We start from the raw sequence: 23,209 nt of genomic DNA on the forward strand, positions 1-23,209 counted from the left end.
AATAATTTTGAAAGGAGAGATTGTTAACACAGAGAGACACTTCACTGGGACAGAAAACAGTCTGGCTTTTCATCAGCATTGTATCGGCTACAAAGAAAGTAATCAGACACTGAGCCCTGTGCATGCACATGCATCTGTAACCTGGCCTTGGTCTCCAAGATATTAATCTCAGCTCACCTGCACATCCCCAGGAGTGGGGCTATGATAAGCCCTACGGAAGATCTCTGTCATGTTCCTGAGTACGTCCATGGTGGACAGCAAGTCCCCACTGTAACTGGTCCCATCCTGGGAGATTTCCACAAGGTTTTGGAGCACTTCTGACAGCCCATCTCCCATCAACCCACGCTGAGCTTTGGAAAGATGTTCCCTGGCCTGAGAAACAGAAAGAAACATGACAAACACTTTAGGGACAGTAAAAGTGATGTTAATGAGGTCAGTGAAGGAAATGCTGGGGGAAGGTTTTTGACCTTCCTGATAATTCAGAGTACAGATTAGATGAATCTGACAGTCTTTACTGGCCTGAAAGCCTGTGGCATCTTTAAAATGGTAGGAGAGCAGAAGTGAAAATTTCTATATGCTCACAAAGGAAAGGTTTTGTGTAGGTTCAGAAAAGATTATTTTACCACACAGGTGCTATTCTGGCCGTAACCCAAGGCCAGCCAACAGAATAATTTTGCCCCAAACCCTTGTTTTGTTATAAACAATTTGGAACTATTTTAGGACAGACTGTGGCTTGCCCTGAACATGGGAGGGCAGTTCTTATAAAGGCAATGCCATTATAAGGCAAGCCACAGGAGACCAGCAGAAATTCGTCACAACAATGAATTTAAGACTAACAAAAAATAAGTGGCTTATTTAAAGGTGATACAGTCAAAGATATTCTTACTGATAATGTGATGTGAAAGACCTGGTAGGACATGGATTCTGCCAAGATAGATATTGAAATACCCAGTGAGGAACCATCCCTTGTCCATACATGCATCACTAGTTAAGCAAATGAAACCAGTAAGAGAAAAGCAGGGGAGAGCTGGCATCTCCCTTTAACATGAAAATGATGTTTTCCTTCTTTTTTGTAACTATAGTGGTGTAAACAGACATTTGAGGGGATCCCAGACCTGCTGAGCTGAGAAACCAGACAGCCTTACCATCATCTGTATGTTCCTGTAATCAATAGAAACACACTTGATGTATGTAGGAGGCTCCCAATAAGCTAGCCCTTCTTCATCTAAAATGCATCTTCGAAGGATCAGCCCTGGAAGAGGAAAGAAGTGAATATGGGAGTGAGGACAGCAGTATGAAAAGGCAAGCACCTTGATGGAGGTCACCCAGAACTGGCCAATGCATCCACGCAGGCATACCTACCAGCACAAAGGGTAGCAGGGGCATCTGCAGATGCCTGAACAACACGTGAAAACATGTAGGAAAGATTATTTCTGTTTTCTTCTGCATTTTCTTAAGGAGGAGCAGGACAGCTAAAGGAACTGGGGATGAAAACATAACCTTGCAAACTGGACATGGCTAGTCAAGGTGAAAGAATGTTTCTTCTGCCCTGGAGGGCAGCTTTCGTCCTGGTTCAGGAAATTCCATGAGCCTCCCCAGGTGGCATAGTCTGGTACTTGCATCTAAACCAGCTACAGTGGCTTGTGCTGCCTACACAGTCTCAAGGAGAATAAATACTCATCAACACCATCTTTGCATCAGCTGAAAAACCCTGAAAGCTGCTTGCGGTCCTCCCCCAGGCCTTTCCTTAGCTTCAGCCTACAGTAAGTTTTGCAGTGGCAATCACATGCCTTTGCGATGCAGAGGAGCAGAGAAATCAGCAAGGAGGAAGGGGAGAGGGATCACCTTGCCTAAGCAGTTATGCTGCTGTTTGGAGAGTCTCTGAGGAGCAGGTTTTGCTGGGTCCACAATCCCATCGATACTGCTAAATGATTCAGTGATCTTCCTATGGATACAGCCGTTCTTCTAGGTTAGTGTTTGGGATGATACTGACTGTCTCAGGCTGCGTGAGCCAAAAAGGGAGCTGTAGGGTTTGTCTGTATCTGACAACCTCATTCAAACAGTATAAAAACTTTATTACATTTATTATTGACACTGCTGCCCCATTTCTGTTCCTGCCTTAGAGTGAGGAACATCCAGCTGAGGACAAGCTCCACGACCAGCATGTCTCCTGGAACCTTCTCTGCACTGCTTTCCACTCCTTGGGGAACACACAGCCATGGCCACATCAGACAACACCTGGATGCCCATATCCTACCACTTAACACAACAATGATCAGATCATCAACTTGAGCACCTGAAGAAATGTTTAGAGAGCTGCTATGTTGTCTAAGAAGGAGAGGAAAGCACCTGAGTGTGAGTGGACAATGCAATTCCCATTTCCTGCTTTCAGATACTAGCTTCTTTTATGGACAATGGAGAGAAATGTAACACCCAAGTCTATACGACTCTAGTAAAACCCGACCTGATTTTGCAGAGCTATTTGCAGATAGTGGGGAGAACATACTACAGTAACCCTTGATTGCAAAACTGTCCCAGGACTAGGCAGTAGGTGGATGGGAGACCACCTCAGATTCTCCAGTACGAACCAAGAAGTTGTTAAACAGTGAAGGACCACAGAAACCCTGAGGAGTCAGTTTCACTCTGAGTGAAGGAAAGGAAGTCCATTTGCCTGTCCTGTCCTCCCACAGCCAGGTTCTCCTTTATCTTGGAGTCAAAGGATGAAGAATACACTGAAGGTGGTCTGGCCCCTGAGCCAAGGCATGCCGTCATGCTTACCAGTGGCATTGCGAGGACACCGGACAGCTGCAGCATCCCCAGCAGGAGTCTCTTTCCAAACCACAGAGCCAAGACTTTCCTCATCACAGATTTCGTGGGGCTCTGCAAGGAAGGAAAAACTCCATTGGTAAAGCTTCCTCCTCAGCAGGAACATGGAAAAGGGAATGGAAAGAGGAAACGGGGGAGCCTGGTCTCAGGGGAAAAACACTGTGGTGTCAGCCAGGAGACCTGGAGGTGAACTCCCACCTCTGCAGCTGCTTGGTGCATGGGCCCTGACAAAGCCACTTAACTTCTCTGGAATTTGCTCTGCCTGTCTGAAAACTGGGTGTCCATCCATCCTGAGGATTAGCCTGCTAATGTGCGTGTAACAGCCTGGGAGAGTCCACTAACACATTTCCATTGCCTTGTGGCAGGTCTTTGCAAGAAAGCTGTTGTTGCTACGCCCTACTAAAGAGTTTTCTTTTCTTGTTTAATGTGCAGATGTCCACCTTTCGTAAGTGAACTCCATGGCTCCAGGCTCTACTCCTTCCATCCTTAAGGGTCACCACCTTCAAGGTCGGATGTGTCTAAAATGAAGTTCAGCATAAATAAATTGGAGTAAGAATGAAGGAAAGAACAGCAAGTAGATGACAAAACCAGATGGACATAACCCCTGGGTGGACTTCATTCAGGTCCTCTGTCTGCTGCCAGCTTATGTGAGGACACAGGGAGAAGATCTGAGCACCAGCAGACTGCATTTGTATCAGCAGCTCATTTCCAAACACTGCTGCAGTCTGGGAGACTACAGAAATGTGTTTTGAGACATCACAGAGAAAACTCTTTGGAAGGAGGGTTTTGGATGCTCCTGTCTGCGTGGAGCTGAGTCGGCCCCAGAGTCAGTGGGACCTGGTAAAAAACCAGTCACTGCAAGAGAGCTTTTTGCTGAGAAACTCATTACTTACAGCATGTAAAACAGAGGGGTACATGAGGATGGTGTTAAAGCTATTTATCACTCCTGAAGGTGGGAAGAAGAAAAAACTTGATTCAGTGGTTTTCGATTACAGCTTTTATTTATTGTGCATGTAAAACTACGAATAAAAAGAAAGCTGAGTGCATGCCTGCAGCTGGTCAGGAAAGGCAGCTGCAAAGCCAAAGCCAACCAGCTGTGGAGCCTGACAGCTGCCTGCTGAACTTCCTTCCCATGTAGGAAGGCACTGCCCATACCAGGGTCCAGTGATGCCAGTAGAGACATGCCAAGGTTGTAGGGAAAATGTTCATCTGCCATAAAAAAAGAGGGAGACCTTGAGTTTTCATGTTGGTCCTAAGGGAGCTGCGGGGCAGTGATAACCCTGAAGGCTTCTTTCTACAAGGGACCATGCAATGGACATGCTTACATAGACCATTTCAGGACCTTCATCACAGTGCAAATACCTGGTGATGGACATATCCCACTGCTGCTCTGGAACTACCCAGAGCACCAACCTGGCTGTGGGGAAGGCTCAAACCTAAGATTACGGGCACGGCAAGTCTTGTTTCTTTGGAGGACTCATACAAGACCCAATAAGCTATCTACACATCGCTGCTCCTGGAGTCAAGCTCCAAGACTGTGGCTCCAGCCCCAGCTGCAGTTCAAAGACAGATACCTCCTCAGTAGACATTCATAATGAACAAGTTTCACTCTCTGGTTGGAAACAGATGCTTATTCCCCTGTTTTAAAATTCCTTCTTGTGTAATTGCTATTGTAATGAAATCCCATAGGGCAAGCGGGACCCCTGCAGTGCTCGGCACATACGCAGAACTAGTCCCTGTGTCAACAGCTTGTGAGTTCTGTAGGTAAGGCAGAACATGGGTGGAAAAGAGACAGTTTCATTTCCAACCTGTTGACACGGAGCTGTAGGAGAACAAGATTAAGTCACCCAGTTGTGACCAGTACATGATCACCCAGAAAGCCTGTGGCAGAGTGGGGAGCTGAATGCAAAACTCTTGCCTCCTGGACCAGTGCTTTGACCATTGTCACAGACTCCCCACATCAAACTGTGGTTCAAAGGAGGGTCTGGGGTGTGGCGTGGGAAAATTCTTGCATCCTCGGCTGCAAAATAACAGAAAACATCAGAAAGCAGAAAGGGAGTGTGCTCACTTCCGACCTCCCCTTTCTTCTCCTCTGACCCGTCAAACCTTCCTGGTCTCCTCCCTCCTGCAGTCTCCCTGGGGACCGCTGAGGGATGCTGTGGATCAGAGATGCTCTTTAGAAATACACTGATTGTCTGGCGTTGTGTTGCCAGTGAGTGCAGAAGCAATTCCCAGGCTAGGAGAGAATAATTTCATCCTCTTTTTCTCTCCTTCTTTTTTTCTTTTTGAGGTTGCTTCATAACAAAATCTTTTTTACCAGCGTACCCTATTTGCACGGGGAGATTCTAATAACTAACCCAATTAAGCTCAATTCTTCTGTTCATATCAAATCATGCTGGCATTTGATACTTTCTCGAGAACAAATTGAGCAGATTTATTTTTAGCCTCTGATGATTCCTCACCTTTTCCTTCCCTTGCAAATTAAGAACTACAGTGAGACCCTTCCGGTTTTGAACCCTAGCAGGGCTCAGTCCCTGAGACATGCCTTTTCCTTTTGAGCACTGCACAGGCATCAGCCCCTGCAGAAAAAGAAGAAAAGATTGGGCTTGTTCTGCCAGGGCCCCAGCTGGCACACACTGAAGCTGAACTAAATCTGCATTGCTCTTAGACACCAGCAGACAACACCGTGCAAAGATTTTCTATGGTGAGGGAGAGCTTTATGGCTCAGTTAGAAGAGATTCTCACATGCCACTGCTAATTGAGAGGCACAGCTTGTAAGGAAAGGTGATGTCTTTTATTAGAGTGTAGCTGGAAAGAGTGAATATGCTGTCACACAGCCCTTTTCTCTGTTATCTCCAAGTTAAACAGGCTGAAACTTCCACACTGAAGTGTTTCGGCTTTCATCTTTGTCTTCAGCAGTTTGCAAGGGAGTCTGAGGGTCAGCTGTCCTCAACATGGCAGATCCACCCCCAGAAACATCTACACCAAAACCGCTCCCTCCGTGCCAAGCTCCAGCTTGTCTTTTAGGGAGAAACCCCCTTTCCACTAGGACTGCCAGGGTACTGCCATGAGAATCTCTCCTGTCTCTCACTGAGCTGCTCTGACAATTAATTACCCTTTCGGTCAAAAATCAGAGCCTGTTACGATCGATGCAATCTGACTGCCAACATCACATAGGCCATTGATTCCCCACCAGCAATTTCACCAGGCGCTTCAACTGAGACTGAGAAAGGAAATAAAAATGGTGCACAAGCCTTTTTTCTGGCCTCTGTATACTGTGTGAAAGACAGACAGGAACAGTCCCAATTTCAAATATTTGCTCCTGCTTATTGTCACATTAAATCTCAGGTTTTCCTCTGTCCTACAGCTCCCTCGCCCTCCATTCAGGCTTTTGCACCCTTTTTCTCAAATGGATGCTGCTCCCATGGCTACAGCTGGAGGAGGGAGATTGGGTAAGGCTCTGACAGATGCAGACAGATCTGTCTTCAAAAATTGCCAGTAGTGCTCAGGTCTCCCAGAGGCTAAGTAAAGGGTGGGAAACCACTGCAGCATCCTCAGTGCTCAGCTGCTTCATGGACTTGAGACTCTGATAACAGTTTTTGCTGTCAGATAGTGTCTCTTTTCCTCTTACGATTCTATGGCAATGAAAAGATGAAAAACATTAAGGTTAGGCTGGTGGGACTTACCAAACATTCACTGAAATCAGCATGGTTACACTGGCTGCTGCAACAGTTAAATCAAGCCTTTGACACATCTTGTGCCTGGGTTACGGGCAGGGTCCAACTCGGTCACAATTCCATGTTGCATTCAGCCCTCTGACACAGGACGTGGAAGCCCTTTTCAAAATCCAAAGTTCCCTTCATGTAAAGGAAAGTGTGAGGGGTCTGGGATACATACCAGGACACTTTCTGTCATTGCACTGCTTATACTCTTCCTTGGGTCCCTGGCAAGTCTCTCCACCGAAAAAGGGCCCGTAGCACACTCGGTCACGTCTCTGAGTCCCACCTCCACACGTGGTGGTGCAGCTGCCCCACACTCCCCAAGCCTGCCACTTCCCATCCACTGGAAACAAAAAAAGAGGAAAGAAACAACCTGTCATGCCCAAACATAATCTGCCCCAGAAGGAGGCAAGGTCTCAAGGTCAGCACTGGAACGCAGGGTGAGAAAAGCATGGCTTTGTGGGAAGGGAGATCTCTTGCCTCAGATCTTTGTCTGATCCTCAACAGACATGAAATCAGTGTGCTCTTCGCCATTGCAGCAGCCCTTTAATAGAATCATAGAATCATTTAGGTTGGAAAAGACCTTTAAGATCACCAAGTCCAACTGTTAACCCATCACTGCCAAGTCCACCACTAAACCATGTCCCTAAGCACCACTTCTAAGTGTTTTTTGAATGCTTCCAGGGATGGTTAAAGGGTGCTCTTGTGTTTCTCAGAATCCTCACCACCTGCAAAAACAGCCCTACCTCTTCCCTTGGGCTCAGATCTGGGGCTGTGCTTGTGAACAGTCTTCAGGTGGGCAGAGATTAAATCTGCCTGGCAGCCACATTTGCTAGCCAAAGTCCATAGCCGGAATTTGATTGGGATGTGCAATGTACGTGTGAAAATAAGCCTTGCCAGGGAAGGCCTGGCTCAGGGATTTAGAGAGACCAGTAGAGCCTTTGGGCAAGAAACCACGAAGAAACATCAAATAAACCTCCCTCCAGCGATTCCTATTGCACTGTTTTTTCACGTGCTTTGGAAAGAGGTTTGGGACGTTGTCTCATGCCATTGTATCTTTTCCCAGCATCTTTACAGATTCAGTGGAAATGCTACTTTTTTATGTTAACAATGGCATTTATCAAAATGCTACTTCTTTTACATTAACAATGGCATTTATCAAAGCCCTATAAAAATGTTAATTAGCCCTCACAACAAGCCTGCAAGGTAGAGAAACATCTCTTCTGCTGCATCACAGATGAGAAACAGCAACTCAGTGACAGAACTAGAGCAAGGACCTAAGTCTGCTGATGACTATTTGAGTTTTAATTAGAAGTTAACATATCATCTTGGGTTTATTAACTCCTTTTGGGAGGATGGGGGATCCATCTCCTTGAAGAAGTAGAAGAAAATTATCAATGAAGAGGGACAGTACCAACCTCTGGTGCTTTCATTAGTGGCACTGTATGCAGTGAAATACATGACCAACATTGCTTTGACAGCTAACTCTGAAATCAGTGGGACAAGGCTGTCTAAAAAAGTGAGGCCCTTTTAGTCTTTGAAGTTGTCCATAAATTGCAAAGAAGGAGTGAGATACCTAAACACCCAAACCTACTAGAGACCATGTAGGAAAGTCCAATACCTGTGTTAAATACTGCTTACGCTCTGCAGATGCAGGTGGTGATGCTACCAGAGAGGATAGCGATTCTGTGAAGAAACAGGTATACCAGGCTGAAGAGCTACTGGCTTCTATGCTTGTGGAGTGGATGGAACAATACCTGTTCACCTGAGCAAGGTATAAGTGCCTCAAAGAGCTGAGCTGTTTATGGCTATCTCTGTTCTCTCAGAAAGGGGAGAAAGATAGTCTCCAACTCAGGGCTCCACTTCTTCTCAGTCCTATGGTCCTATGGTGAAGCACCCAGGGAGAGGCAAGGAATAGTCCAGGAGAAGAAAAAACATTTTCTTGCTTGGCAAGAAAAATTAGTTGCTGAGCAATCTTGAAGACTTCTGGTTGTTCAAGCCTTCTTTCCAGGTCAGAATATTTTCCACACCAGGTGACCCAATTAGTCCCTTTGCAATGGCCTCCCCCAAGACCTCTGCAAAAAAACCAGGAGCAAATTGCACCTGCAACTCTATAGTGCTGGTGTCAGTCTGAGAAATGCACATTCCTGGTGCTAAGTGTGCTCTGGTATCTGCTTCAATTTTCATTGCATCTCCTGCATGAAATAGCTGTCTTGGAGCCCACGGCCCATGGTATAAAGACAAGATGATTATTCTGAATGTAAGGTACTGGCTACAACAGCTGGGGAGGCAGGAATAATAATAATAATAATAATAATAGTTTTGTTGTTGTTGTTGCTATTATTATTATTATTACCATTATATATATATATTTAAGACACAGCTATATAAGCAAAGTGACAAGTTTAAGATAAGCATGAATCAAGACTTCATTGTGCCAGACTTCCTTCATCATAGATAAGGTTCAAAGCTGTGATACAATGGAGGTTGCTTCCCTGTTTGCTTCAACTATAACTAGGAGAAGTGAATTGGTAGGAGAAGAGGAACAAACAAAAAAAAAAAAAGGCCAAGAAAACTGAACCATTATAGAGACCAGGAAAGGGTTTCATTGGTATTTTGCTTGTGTTTCTTTTAAGCACATGCTGAAAACTGATATCTAAGGTTAGAGAGACACGTTCCCTGTGGATAATCACTACATCCCCTGTGGATAATCACTCACCTCTCCGGGGTCTCCTGGAGCATTTGCCAGCTATGGATTTCAGCTGGCATGGTCTAGTGGTATGATCCACAATCTCCTTATTACTGCATTACTGGTGAAAGCTGTGCAACTCTTCCACAAAGAAAAAAAATTACAAAAGCCTGCCTGGGACCGCAGAGAAAGATGACCCAAGAGAAAGAAAAAGTCATTGGTCACTGACCTGGGCATTGGCGCAGAAAGCAGTCCCTGGTCTCCACCCAGTGTCCCTGGCATTCGGCTCCCCCGTATGAAGGTCCATTGCACTCCCTTGTCCGCTGCTGGGTGCCGTTGGAGCAGGAGGCAGAGCAAGAGCTCCAGCTCGACCACTCATTCCAGTTGCCGTCCACTGAGTGGCCCAAAGAAAGATAACAAAACGGAATGTGAAAATCGCTCCCACTGGAAGGAGACATGTGCAAAGAGTATCTGGCCTTTGCCTACAGGGGACCAAGGCAGGGGAGGACAAACTGGAGTCACAGAGTGTGAGAGAGGGCAAAGATTGTCAAGAAAAAGTTCAAACAACTGTATTAATGGCAATTTGTTGGGACCCTCTGCAACCTCCAACTGGTATGTTATGGCCTGGCTGGATGCAAGTGCCATAACATTTCTGGTTTTATGTCCATACTCTATGTTAACACTGTAAAAGTTGAAATTATTGATATTACACATTCCATCATGAAAGTCAAATCTAGTACTATTGCTGATCATAACATAATGTCAAAATAGAGAGCATGGATCATATTTTCACTGAAAATTTTGAAGGAATCAATACATTACCATGACATTTCTCTTTCTGGGCAATCATCACTTTTTGAGGGAACCCATTCTTCACCCAGAAGCAATGCATTAGTCTGCAGGAAGAGAACTTTCTCAAGCACCTAAATGTGCTGTTTTTCATTAAAGCTCACACAGAAACTTGAATCACAGCATTATTCGCAGGAATTCATGCTGCTAGCTGGGAAATGTTTGGAGCAAAGGTGTGCTCCAACAGGAGACCATGAGCAGAGTGCATGTGTGTGGTCAATGTACCTTTCTCACAGTGAATTAACACTGACAGGCTTGATATGTCTCTACACAGCAGTGTCTTTGATAATTAAATAGAGGAAGGAGGGACAAGAGAGGTTATGATGGGATGGGGTTGGAAAGAAGCATGAATACATCTTATTAGCGTGGTACAGTGTGAGGCATTCCCAAGTGTGGCAGTTACCCCCTAATTGGTCCCTGATCAACAGATCCATCACCCAGTCTGCTATTCCTGGAGCACTTTTTTCTCATTAGCAGCGGTCATCATGCTCTGTTTAGCTCTCATTAGCTGCTAGCTCTCACTCAGAAAAACAACCTGAATCCCTGAAAAGTCTGAATTCTAGCTCAAATCATGTTGCTGTAGATTGCAGCTCATTTTCTTTGTCTTTGTTTGTCAGTCCAAGAAAAATATATGCAATTTGAGCTCCTGTGTAATCCTCAAGGACTGAAACAGCCCTGAACAATCCCCATTGCAGTTGAACAGCTTTTTGTTTGCAAACATGTTAAAAAATGTCAAAAACATCCATATGAGCAACTGTTAAACTGAGAGGGGGTCACGTGAGCTCAGGAAGTGTGAAAAACGAGGCAGGCATAAAAGTACTTCCAAAAGGTGCTTGTTTTCAGTAATCCAAGCTTGATATTTTCATTGTGCATAAATTCAAAGCATCATGCCAGTGCCTATCAATCCTGAAGAGGGTAAATGCAAGAAGTGGTGACTGACAGGTGATTCCTCTTTGGAAATGATCCCAAACCCCACAAAGTAGACCCTACCAGGTATAAATTAATGTGGCTTTTTTGACTGAAGGTAGTGCTGCTAGTTCCCATGCACTGATGGTGTCTGCTTCCCGGTAGCATCCCATATGTTGGAAAAGTGAGATTGCATTTATCAAAGTAAATGTTGCATTTACCAAAGAAGTTGAATTTACCAAAGCTGTACCTGCTGCTGTGGCAGTGGTGATTGGCAGCTGACCACAAATGCGAGTATTTGGAGGTGGAAAAATAAATTGCTCAGTCAGTGGGGGATAAAGAACATTTCATTTTGTTTGAGATGAGACATTATTTATTCATAGACTGTAATTTCAAAGATGTTTAAAAAAACAGAGAAACAGGGATGTCCGTGTTGCACCTCCAGCCACTTGCACTGATGTAAAGATGCCTCTTGGGCAAGATGCTGAGGGCTCTCCACCACAGCCACAGCAAACACTGCTCGGTGCCGTTGTCACACCGCAGTGTGAGTCTATCAAAAATGTTCACTGGAGTCTGGCTGGTGTAGCCTATGCAGAGACTGGCATTGTCTTCCTCATTCTCTCTCTGTCTCCAAAGGACTTGGGGCTCAGCCCGTGGTATCTGCTGCTCCAGAGGAACAAAAGCTCTGTTGTCCCTGCAGCAAGCATTTTTATCAGCTGTAGTAATAAATCCTCAGAGCGGCACAGTAATAAGCAATATGACTATCTGGTGTGTCAAACGCTGAGCAGCGCCCATTGTTGTGCTTCAATGATTCCCCAGTGCTGCACTCATTTGGCACTGCAGAGCCACTGATGCCCTTTGTGGCATTAATTAGAGCTGAAGTCTTGCAGTTGGGCTGCTTGTCTCTTCCACCACTATTTCATTCTCGGCAGCATATCCACATATTTATTTGTATTTAAATTAATTATGGATCAATGTTAACTCAGGGTATGCTTTATTGCCCAAGCAATGCCAGGTCTGACTTCTTCAATTTGTCTTTTTATGACAGAGCCAGTTTGTTGCCTGGGATGTTTTTATTCCAAGTAGAGTCTTCTGCACAGTGGCCAGAAATCTGAGGATAGCTACTTGGGGTGAAAACCGGGTGTGAAACACCAGGAGACTTCCCACTAATATTTTCACAAAGTTCTCACCACTCCCACAATCCCTTTCATCCTCCAGGGAAATAATATTGTCTTATAATGATTCTCATTAAACTGGAAAAATGTCAGTTGACATTAACCTGGGAGAGGGAGGGAGTGTTGGGGAGCTCCCTTGAGTTCAGATCATGTTCACCAGGACATCCAGACTTAAATAAAGGGTGACTCTGTGGTAAACCCAGGGCCAGTCTGGTTCAGGGGAAGGAAGCTACAGGAGCACAAGTGGATTTCCACTGAGTAAAAGCCATTTCATCTTGAGGTTTTATTTCTGTTTTTTCCAACCAAAACTCAGGGAGAGCCATTTGGAAGTGAGACCCAGGGGTAGGGAAAAGGCACTTAAAAATATTGAAATATGGCATGGAAGGCTCTCAGGAGTCTCTTGGTCCATCTCACCATCCAAAACAGGATCAGTTACAGAGAAGATTTGCATATGCTGTGAATTAACGCACATGTATTTCTAGCAAGTAAAACTGTTAATTAATTCCAGCACAATAACAAGCCAAGTTAGGTGAAAGAACTTTAAACCATTCACTGGAGATAACAGCTGAGAAGCTTAAGATGGTCTTGGAAGCAGTAGTGATAACTGAGCCAGTCGAGATCCAACCCATATAATGCGTCCTCTGAAAGTTATTACACAGGGCAAATCTGAACCTAAGGCAATGCTGAGCTGAGCAACCCTAGAAAGCACCTCTAGGTTCCTCCTTCAGTGTGTCCTTTACTTATAGAGGACCTTCTTTAGGACAGTGTACTCATTCAGCTGAGCCAGCTACAGACCTACTCGGTGAGCCGTGTGTGGGCATCTTCAGAGACGGGGAGACCTGCTGGAGGGAAGGCTTTGAATCTCTAACTGCCTTACCTGGGCAAAGTGCAATGTTGCAGAATTTTGTCTGCTTCTCTGGGCCCTCACAGGGGTTCCCACCAAATTGTGGAGGCTTGCACGTACGGGTCCGATCTCTGTACCCTCTTCCACACGTGGAAGAGCACAAGCTCCATGGAGACCACTCGTCCCAGGTGCCATGCACTGCAATCAAAGCAAAAGAAGTAAGTTTCTTTTCCAAAAGAGGTCTAAAGAAGTGAGTGAGCCCACAGAGCACAGCATCTTCCCACCCAGAATGAGCAGCATGTGAGAAGTGAGTGTGGGAAGGCCAAGAACAAACCAATCCAAAATACGCGAGAGGAACACTGCGTAATTTTTTATGTTTTGGTATCAACACCAAGTGCCTGTTACTTTCCAGTCTATTTTAAATAAATCACAATGCGCTTTTAATTGACCCTATTCTTTTCAGATTTTTGAGCCAAGAGAAAAGGACATTTTTTGAGCAAAAGATGCAGTTTGCTACATAGGAACAAACCCCCCACCACTCTTTTGGAAGCATCATCATCATCATTTTGTCACTTCTTACCCTTATTTCCCTCCCTCAACACATTTTACCACTGAAACGTCAAAGGCTACAGCATTTCCAGCCTCTCAGAAAAGCTGTAGTCTGGCTACTAATTACTAACATATATCAGTAACACCACAGAGGCAAAAGTAGGGAGACTTGGAAGAACAAAATGGGATGGACAACGTGCTTCAGTAGTGCTCAGGCCATCACAGGTAACTCCTGGACTTAAACATTTAAAGCCTTCTAATCTATATTAATCTAATCTTCTCCAATCTAATCTGATCTAATCTAGCCAGGTCATTTATGGAAGGTTAGTCACCATACTTTCTAGAGGCCAAATATTTCAAGAATTTACTGATCACTCTTAAGGGACTTTGTCCCTCCCAGCTTTACTGGAGAAGCTAATGCAAAACCAATAATGTTTCAGGAAAACAAACAAACAATACCCTCAACCCCACACCCCCAAACCAACAAAACCAAAGAAACAAAAAACAAACCCCCCAAAAACACACAGGTACTTTTCCAGTCCTTCATCAGTTGCTAATAGTGACTGATCCACCAGTATCAGGAAAGGGTGTGCAAACCTAACATTTTGCAATTGTCATCTTGCATGGTAGGAGATAACTAGAGTAGGAAACACAGGAAAGAGCACAGGAAAAGAGTTTGGTGGTTTCACCATTGTAGGATTGCTCCTGAACAACGATGTTTCCAGCTGAGAGTCATAAATAACACACCTAGTTTAACAGCATAATTCTTCACATTAACGTCCAGGCTCCCCAGACTGTACATTTTCATCAAAATTTTGGAAGAAGGAGAATGAAAAAAGGGATGATGGCTGGCTCAGTTCATACCAGCAGCCTGAGTTTTTCATGCTGAATTTGCAATGGTATGACCAGTGTTGGCACCTGAGCAACTGAAAGTATCATGTGGTGCTTCTCTTTCCCAGCCTGCCCCGTGCTTGGAAATACCCCAAAGGACACATGCTTTTCAGGTGTACTGTGTTAATTGTCTTTAGATAGCACTGAGTTATTCATATCATGCAAAACAAGTGCCCATCTAATGGTGCTTGGTCTAGCAAAGGTCTCTGTATGAGGCTTTAGGGTAAAACAAGAAGGAAGAGGAAACAAAAAACGTCTCCCTCCAAGAATCATGATAGAATGGGTTGTGTTGGTAGGGACCTCAAAGATCATCTAGTTCCAAGTCCCCTGCCATGGGCAGACACCTTCCACTAGGCCAGAAGAAGATATCACAGTGGAGGTATCACAGACAGTCAGTCCTCTGTGCATCTCCCTTCCCCTCCTGCTCACACATACATGGAGCACTCAGCCCACCTGGGCACACGGCAGAGTTGTTGCACTGTCTCTGCTCCCGGAGAGGGCCGCTGCACTGAGTGCTGTAGGAAGACGACACGCAGAACCTCGTCCTGGTCTGCCAGCCCTCCCCGCAGGTAGTTGAACACACACTCCATGGGGACCACTCCTCTGCCGCGGGGTCACCTGTTGGGGTTGGAGCAGAAGGTGAGCACGTGGCACGTCCTTAGTACCTGGATCTCCAGGGCAGTGCTTGCCAAGTTACATTTCACCAGTCGCTGGCGAGCCGTGAAGTTGTGCAATGTGTCCCACATGGGGTGTGACAAGAAAGGTGCAAGGGGATTGGTGAGAAAATGTGAAGGTTGACAATGGGCTAGAAGTTTTTTTTGGGTACTGCATAGAGCTGTAACACACACACGCACACACACAAACACACACTCACACAAACACACACTCACACGCACACACAAAACCAAAAGGAGACTGTGGAAGCCTCAGGGCACTGGGCAGGGCAGGCTCCACCATAGATGATGAAGCGGTGTAGCCACTGCAGAACTATGTGAGCTGGGGTATGTAACATCTACTCAGAGATAGTACTAATTAAGTAACAGTGATTGGACAGATACAGTAAATATGACAATAAATTGAGTGGTTGTAAGGATTCAACTCATTTCCTGCCTTCTCACAACCCCTACCAATACAGATTGGCAGTGGAGGTGCAGACAAGTCAGAAGATGACAGTGTCTGAGAAGGACATTGGCTGAAGTAACTCCACAGAGTTTTCGCTTGTCATCTCCTTCACCTGTGGAGAAGATCTGCGTTAACTGTGTGACGCAGAACAAGGCTGACTGTTCCAGAGCATCGTACAGTCCCTATCAATTGCTTACCTGATGGACAGTATTGGAAAGACAACTACAAGTATCTCATTGAACAAGAGAAGGGAGTGGAAAGCAATGAGACAAATTCCCTTTATCAATAATATTCCTGTAGAGAGACAGTCATGCCAGGGGTATTTCAGTCAGACCACAGCCTCCAGGTAAGTCGTCAGAAGTGTGACGTGGGCAGGGAAAGGACAGTTTTCCATTAATTTTCATAGGTATAAGTCTACCCTTGAGAAAATGTCTTTCTCTCCCAGATGAAAGCAAAAGCTTGCTTCTTTCATTTAAGTAAGCTCTGCATTGTTTGGGTTTTCTAATTTTTAATGGGTTGCTAATAATTACACATTATAAACCTAGAATGTAACATTTGGTATGTATAGCACACAGGCATATGGCACAAATAAACACCAGCACATCTTTGAGGATGCATAATAGAGGGACATACCCTTCTAGTAACAAGTTCTTCAGAGCATCAGACTGCACCATGTCACATCCTAACCAGATGCATCTGGCAGACTATGGATGATATAAGAGAGGTCATTGGGTGCAGCAGGTAAGCATGACTTCAAGGGTCGTACAACATGGCACAGCCTGAGCTGCACCCAGCACTTGGATGTGTTTCCCACACCACCACCCCATTCTCAAAGCTGGACAGCAGATGCTGTATTAGATCAGCCAGCTGCAACATGGAACATGAAAGAGACTCTAGCAATGGGCTGCTACAGCTTAAGATCTCAGCCTGCTTATAGGGCAGTGAGGGTTAGAAACCAGCTGCATGAAAGTCAACGTTGGTACAGGAACTGTGATGGGGACTGTAAGGGTTGGAGACCATCAGACTCTCCAGTATGAAAGCTGTGCATGTCTGACTTTTTCCTCAAGGTGGTATATTTATGTACTAGTGTCTTAAGGGGAGTTTTCTGCATGCAATGAAATTTTATGCAGGATTTCAAGAGTTTGTGGCTCTCATCAATCTGCTCATTGGGATTTTTGGTAATCATCTATGTTGTTATGCATCATGCTTTTCAGCACATCTCCTTTGAATGTTTTCCTTCATTCAGGCAGTTGGTTGGTAAAAATATGCCCCCTAATTGGCGGATGGTGCATCAATTTGTGCAGGGCTGTTGAATGGAGAAAGTGTAGAGGAAGAATTATCATTGAGGTAAAATGGACAGGCTTTCACTCCTTCATGTACTGGCTGGACTTAGAAAGAGGTGGAGGTAAGGATGAGTCTTCCTCTATCTCATCTATGCCATTGTAATGACTATCATGAGACTTAACTGCTTTTGTTCATTAAGCCAAAGTTGTTCAATACTCTTTCTCTTTGCTTTTGTGTTTTGGTTCATTAATCTATCCAGCTGGTTCCAGTTAGATAAATGTTATGGACCGCTGGCCTTTCTCTGTGATGTGTAGGACACATTGTGTGTTTTGAAGCCTTGGGGCTTCAAGAAAATATCACTCCTGTATCCTGTTTCTCAACTATCAGATCTGCTGCTATACAGAGATTTAATTTCAATGGTAGTTTCGCTGCCTTTCCAATAAGGAACTTGACTGTCTATCAGACAGACAGTCCTGTCATACTCCGAGTTCACCACCAGCAAGTTACTTTTTTGGCACCGTCATTTCAGTTTTTGCCATCCAGAGAGGCCCAGACCCCAGAAGATCCTCCTTTGACCCACAGATCCCAACCATTCCTGCTACCTAGCCTGCTTGGATGCTGCATGAACAGACAGTGCCTTTTCACTGCTCAGAGAACACCCTCCACTGACCTTGAGTGACAACCCCAGTACTGCACTGAGCAGCACCAAGTCCCTCAGTGTCAGGGAGCTGGCATTTTTTTGGTAATTGAACGCTGCTAATTTGTGCCCAGAAGTCTTTCGAAGAGGCCAGAGGTGGGGTAGGGGAAGCCTGCAGACACACAGCTGCCTCCTCCATCAGCAGCTCATGGTTTGGAGAGTCTTCCACCCCATCACCTCCCCACTCAGTGCTGACAGTGATTTTGCAATCTCCATATTCAGACAAGAGTTACTGTGTCATTAGATGAATGAATGGCATCTTTGAACCAAATTCCTCTTCCGTCTCATTCCTCTTCTTCATTATTTTTGGCCTTTCCCCTTTCACAGTAGAAATATCTATGATTACAGGTAAATCTCCTCAGTTATCCTCTCTCACATTGCACCAATCCCTGGCTCTTAAATTCGTAATATAGTTTATTTTCCAAGTGCTTATTCCTTTGGGTTTGGTGTAATTTTGAACTAAGTAATTTATATCGGTCTACTGGGGCACTATGTCCAGTGCAGTCTCAAACCTTGCAGAAATTCAACTGATTTTCAAATGATGAGAGACCCAGTTTTAAGATGTTCTCAGGCATCAGAACAAGCTCTCTCATTCTCCATCCAAAAGAAGCATGATATTTCCCACCATCAAAACTATGGGTGAGAAGAATTTCTGCACCCCTGTGGGTCAGAGTACAGCAAATACAAATTACTGGATGCAATATCTGCCAATTATTTACCCCAGAAGTGGATCCTGGATCTGTTTTTTGATATAAGGGCAAGAAATCTACCAAGCTCATCAGGTCTGAAAGCCCTTTAGGACAGCTCAGTACTGTCTTGTAATTAAACTTGCCAAGGATGCACTCCGCCAAATTGAACTTCATCCCCTAGAGGACAAGGGACCATGCACTGTCCTCCATCATGACTGATGCCTGTAGACATGTCTCTTCAGGATGAACCTTTGATTAGCCCTGTGATGCTCTAGGCTAGCTTGGGGATTAACAAGCATGTCCCAAAGGAGTTCACGAGGACTAGGACTCCATTTCAGGTGGGAAGATGGCCCTTTGCAGGGCTTGCTGCTCCCACAGAGCCAGCTGCAGCACCTTCCTGCATCTGGAGAGGAGCCAGCAAGTGATACAGAAGGAGACATGCTGGGCATCACTCCACAGGGATGTAGCACTGCAGTCCAGGGTTCTTTCCAGCTCCTGGCCAGCTCTGAGAACAGCTCAGCTGGCTTTACAGAGAGCTCAGCTGGCTGCAGGGTTCCCAGCAGCACCTGCAGTTTCTCTGTGACACTCCTTCCCTCGGCACTAATGGAGTGGCACATCACTGTCATCCCTCCGCCAGGATCCCTTCCTGGTTTTGGCGTCATCTGTCAATCTGACATCTTGCCATGTTCAAGCCACTTCTTCACTCACATCCTGCTGCTGGCACAGAGCTCCTGGAAAAAGTCTGTGGGCTGAGCTGGGAGGGCCCGTGCCAGGGACCTGCTGGGCTGGATTTCACTCTTGTGCTATTGCTGAGAGAGACACATGGGCAGCCAGCATCACCACACCTGAGAGCACAACTGTGCCAGAGCCTATGGGCCAACAGAACCTGGACACCAGGGCTGCAGAGGGCTGGCAGGAGGAAATACTAGTCTTCAGCTGTGCAGGACCATCCCCTCATCCCTAGTCCTTATGGCTGGCATCAGCTGGTTTTTGTATTTCATATTTTTCCAGGTCTTGACTGGATGGGAAATGGTTTATCCCCTACAAACTCTGTTAATTGCTAAGGAAGACGTGGGCTTTGCTTTGGCACCTCCAGCTGAAGACTCCCTCTAAATATCTCCCTGGGCTGTACCCTCTGCCTGGTCTTTACATCTCCTCCATGCTGACTTCTCTGAACAACTTGGCAGCAGTTGCTGCTCCTAGGATAGTGGCAGGAACGTGACATGCTTGCAGTAGGACAATGCACATCTCCCAGCCCATGCTGCATGCAGGGATAACCAAGCCCAAGTCAGCCATGATGCAGCAGTGGCTACGATAGCAGGGAGTTAATAGAGATGTCACTGAGCCCAGATGCAGTATCCAGCTGAACGGCAGGAAGAAATGCCAAGCTATAAACCTGATGACTGAGCTACAGGTTGGAACAAAGCACCAGGGAAACACCAGGGATCAGGTAGAATAGAACAGGGAACATCACAGGACATGCCTTGGAGTACCTTCTCTTCCTCCTCATTTGGACATGTGTAACTGAGAGATTGAGCTCACCTTCACCAGGTTGTAGTGGTGCAAGCACTCTCCCTCTCCTGCAGCCTTTTGCCAGCCGCCACTGATCCTACAGGCAGTGGAGCTGCTCCTACTGGAGGGAACAGGTTCAGCAATGGGTAGCAAGGAAATTCAGGCCATCCCCTGACTTGTGTTGAAATCCACAACCCCAGCCACTGCCCAGTCATCCCCAGAGCATCCACACCACACAGCTTCCTGATGCTGCTCACTACTGCAAACTGGCAAAGTCCTGCTGTGTTGGACGGAGCACAGCTGTTTTACACAAGAATATGACCTGCTTTTCCTTATCATCTATTTCACAGCTCTGGCTCTTCAAATCACCTGTCTGAAGCCTTTCTAGAGCACAAATTATTTGCAAAGTCAGTAGGCAATGATTTTTACCTGTTTTAAGCTATTGAGCACACCTTGCTTTGTCCAAGACCCATGAGCTTCTGCCATGAAAAGCAGCCAAGAAGGGAGAGCACAAAACCTCTCCAGACTGGATCTGTCATAGATCTAGGTCCAGTTCATTCCCATCTTCCCAGCTCACTTTCTTTGATATAACTACATTTCATTCCCCTTCTGTTGCAGAAGGGTGGAAGGTCTGGCTGCAGAACGTACCAGATAAAAGTCCTTGCACAGCATAAGACCCAGTAACAGAGGAAAGCCGTCCTGCTTTCTCCCTATCGTGCCCTGTACACCTCCTCCTATGGTCAATGGAAAGGCATGACATGAACATCAGCAAAGAGGCTGTATCACAGTAAGGTCAGCTTTGGCTTAATGAACCATGGCTGTTCATATAGTTCAGACAAAGCAGTGACTCAGAAGTGGGCAGAGTGATGAGAAGCCATCTGTGAGATGCATGGTCTTGTTAGAGCTTTGTGTCTAACCCTTTTTGCCTTCTCTGGCTAATGGCAACAACACAAAACCCTGTAGGGTAATGGAAGGGAAACAAACTTGGTGGTGACCATTTGCTCAGTGTGTGACTTCTTGGATAAGCCCACACTAACCTGGGGGGGGAAAGAATTGGTTAGCTGGGTCATTGAAACAGCAAAGCGAGTCAATGCAGTCAGCCCAGCCCAGCTAGGAGGTGCAGTGACCAGGCAGTGTACCAGCTCCAGAGGCTGTTGTGGTAGGTCAGAGCTTACCTATTTGAGGTGCAGGGTACCCGTAGTGCTGCAGTTCGTCAGTGTCCTCTCGCTTTCTGTTATCTGTGGACCTCAGCGATTGGCTTCTGGAATTATAGCGTCCATTGGCTATGGCAAGGTAATGGGTCATGTAAATACACCTTGGTTCACTCTGCAAGATCTTTCACTACAAAGGTTACACGTATAAACAACAGCAACCTGCAATGTTCGGTTGACACAACCACCTGCTTTCCAACCCCAGCACCCCTGGCCACCAGCAGTCCCCGAGGCTTTAGCACTGAGCCAGCCTACTAGACTCAGAATGGCTGGAAGGTCAACCCCTTGTTTCTCAATGAGATGTGGGACCATGCAGAATATGATCCCTTATGTCTGGTCTTTAACCAATTTCAATAATTTTATAGGGTGTCTATACTCTTTACTGTACTTGTGGAGGATTTAGCCTTTTCAGATACACTGACAACAAATCCCACATCATCCCAGCAATGTTTTGAGATCTATGGTGGTGACTGGCAGCATTTTTTTGGTGCAAAACTCTGCCTTGCCACCAGCACCTACTTAGCCATGGTCTACAGAGTAATCAGAAAATACTGAGTGGAACAGGCAGGTGAGGGCAGGTGAGAAGGAAAGGGAAAACCCAAAAGGCTGTCTCCTTCACAGACTTTACCACCAGCAACAAGGAGAGATGAAGGTCTGGTGTCAACATATTGACTTATGTACCAACTATGGCTGGGCACCTTTCCAGCTGAAGGTTGGAAGCTCTTGACCCTAATGTCCTAACTGAAAATCTCCCACTGAAGAATACGGTGTTGAGATCAGAAGGTAAACAATGCATCCACCTTAAAGAAGAGGCATTTAACTCCTGACTGACAGCTAGCACCCCCATTCCTTCCAAACTCATGTATCTGCCAGCTTTGCATTTGTATCTCATGGGGATCAGCCCTGAATTTGCCACAGAGGAAACTAAAATTTCCATTCTCCATGTCACAACCCTGACACATGCCCTCCCCAGTAAAGAGAGAAACAACTGAGCAACAGCAACCAAATCCTGCCCACCAGTATGGCCTGATGTAAATCAGGAGAGCTCAGTGACTCCACTGGAGTCACGCAGAATAGCAGATCAGAGCTGAGCCCCAGTAATCTGTGATCTGGCAACCAATTTGTTTCCAAACAGCAAGTACCAGACAGAGGATCTTTTTCCCCAAGGAGGTAAAACAGTCAGACATCTTTTGAATAAGCACAAACTGCCAAGAGATCAAATGGTGACAAATTTGATCTCAGAACCCTGAGAAAATTAATAAAGGTTAATGAAGCTTCAGTGTAGTGGCAGAAATCTTTATTGCCATCCAAAAAGGGAAAGCACAGGAGGGAGAGGAATTACTCAGAGTCCCTGCCAGGAGCCAGACTTTATATTCACTAGTGTGGTTCACAGAAAAGGCCCATTTAGTTTCTGAAATTATATTATTTCCCATTACTGTTGCCCAAAAGAAGGACTTAAGGAACCTAGGAACTGGTCACACAGACTCCTTCAAACCTTCCCAGCACCGACTGGTTGCAGGCTGCTGCATGGAGGGGATGGGACGGGGCAGTCACCCACCTGCCATCATCAAGGGAAAAGCACCAATAGCCAGACATCAGGACTACAAACATCCTGATATTTGCATACACCTTGTTTTTGTCTGGCTCTTTATGGGAATAGAAAGGGCCCAAAGCCTTTGATTTTAATAACTACAAAGTCACGGGACTTCCCAATGTGAGATTCAGTTTTTTAAAAATGCCATCCTCTAACTAGCTTTCCAATATCAAGTGTCTTGGATTTCCTTAGGAGACAAGATAAATTAGTCCTATATTTGGGACACATCACAAACCCCGCTCCATTCCCACCACCCTTTGCAGACTATACCTATGCACATTCTTCTTCCCCGATTGAAGCCCTCTACAGGAAAGCATACAAACCACAAGAATACACAAAATCTCCATCTGCAGTAAATCCCATAGGCTTCCCAGGGACTTGTTTAGGTTGTGAGGAGAAACAGAGGCTGGGCAACAAGGTGTAGATGTGGAGCCTGGATGGCTTTGTCAGGTGCTCAGAGCAAGGAAGCTGACAAGGAAAACCAGGGACTGAATATCCCAGAAGCAGCCAGTGAGCATGAAGGGGTGAGTGGACAGAGATAGGAGGCAGGACAGAAGGAAGGAAAGACAAAACAAAATCAAAGGTTTAAATGCCGCCCTGGCACCCTGCACGTCTTCTCACCAGTTATTTGGGTCCCATGTACTGACATCTC

The 23,209-nt window shown here is 45.6% G+C and overlaps 1 protein-coding gene across 6 annotated transcripts in view; it reads right to left on the reverse strand.

Annotated features, from left to right (window-relative positions):
• ADGRB1 (adhesion G protein-coupled receptor B1) overlaps positions 1–23,209 on the reverse strand; it is a 295,067-nt gene that overhangs the window by 134,191 nt on the left and 137,667 nt on the right. For all 6 annotated transcript variants that reach the window (XM_056332736.1, XM_056332735.1, XM_056332733.1 and 3 more), the window contains 8 exons: positions 20,928–21,035; positions 14,902–15,066; positions 13,042–13,206; positions 9,464–9,628; positions 6,724–6,888; positions 2,779–2,880; positions 1,146–1,252; positions 178–372 (listed from right to left, as the gene is read on the reverse strand). In XM_056332736.1, coding sequence (XP_056188711.1) covers positions 178–372; positions 1,146–1,252; positions 2,779–2,880; positions 6,724–6,888; positions 9,464–9,628; positions 13,042–13,206; positions 14,902–15,066; positions 20,928–21,035 — 1,172 coding nt within the window. The remainder of the gene's footprint in view (positions 1–177; positions 373–1,145; positions 1,253–2,778; positions 2,881–6,723; positions 6,889–9,463; positions 9,629–13,041; positions 13,207–14,901; positions 15,067–20,927; positions 21,036–23,209) is intronic.

Source organism: Falco biarmicus, chromosome 3 (assembly GCF_023638135.1).
Source record: "Falco biarmicus isolate bFalBia1 chromosome 3, bFalBia1.pri, whole genome shotgun sequence".
Lineage (NCBI taxonomy): Eukaryota > Metazoa > Chordata > Aves > Falconiformes > Falconidae > Falco > Falco biarmicus.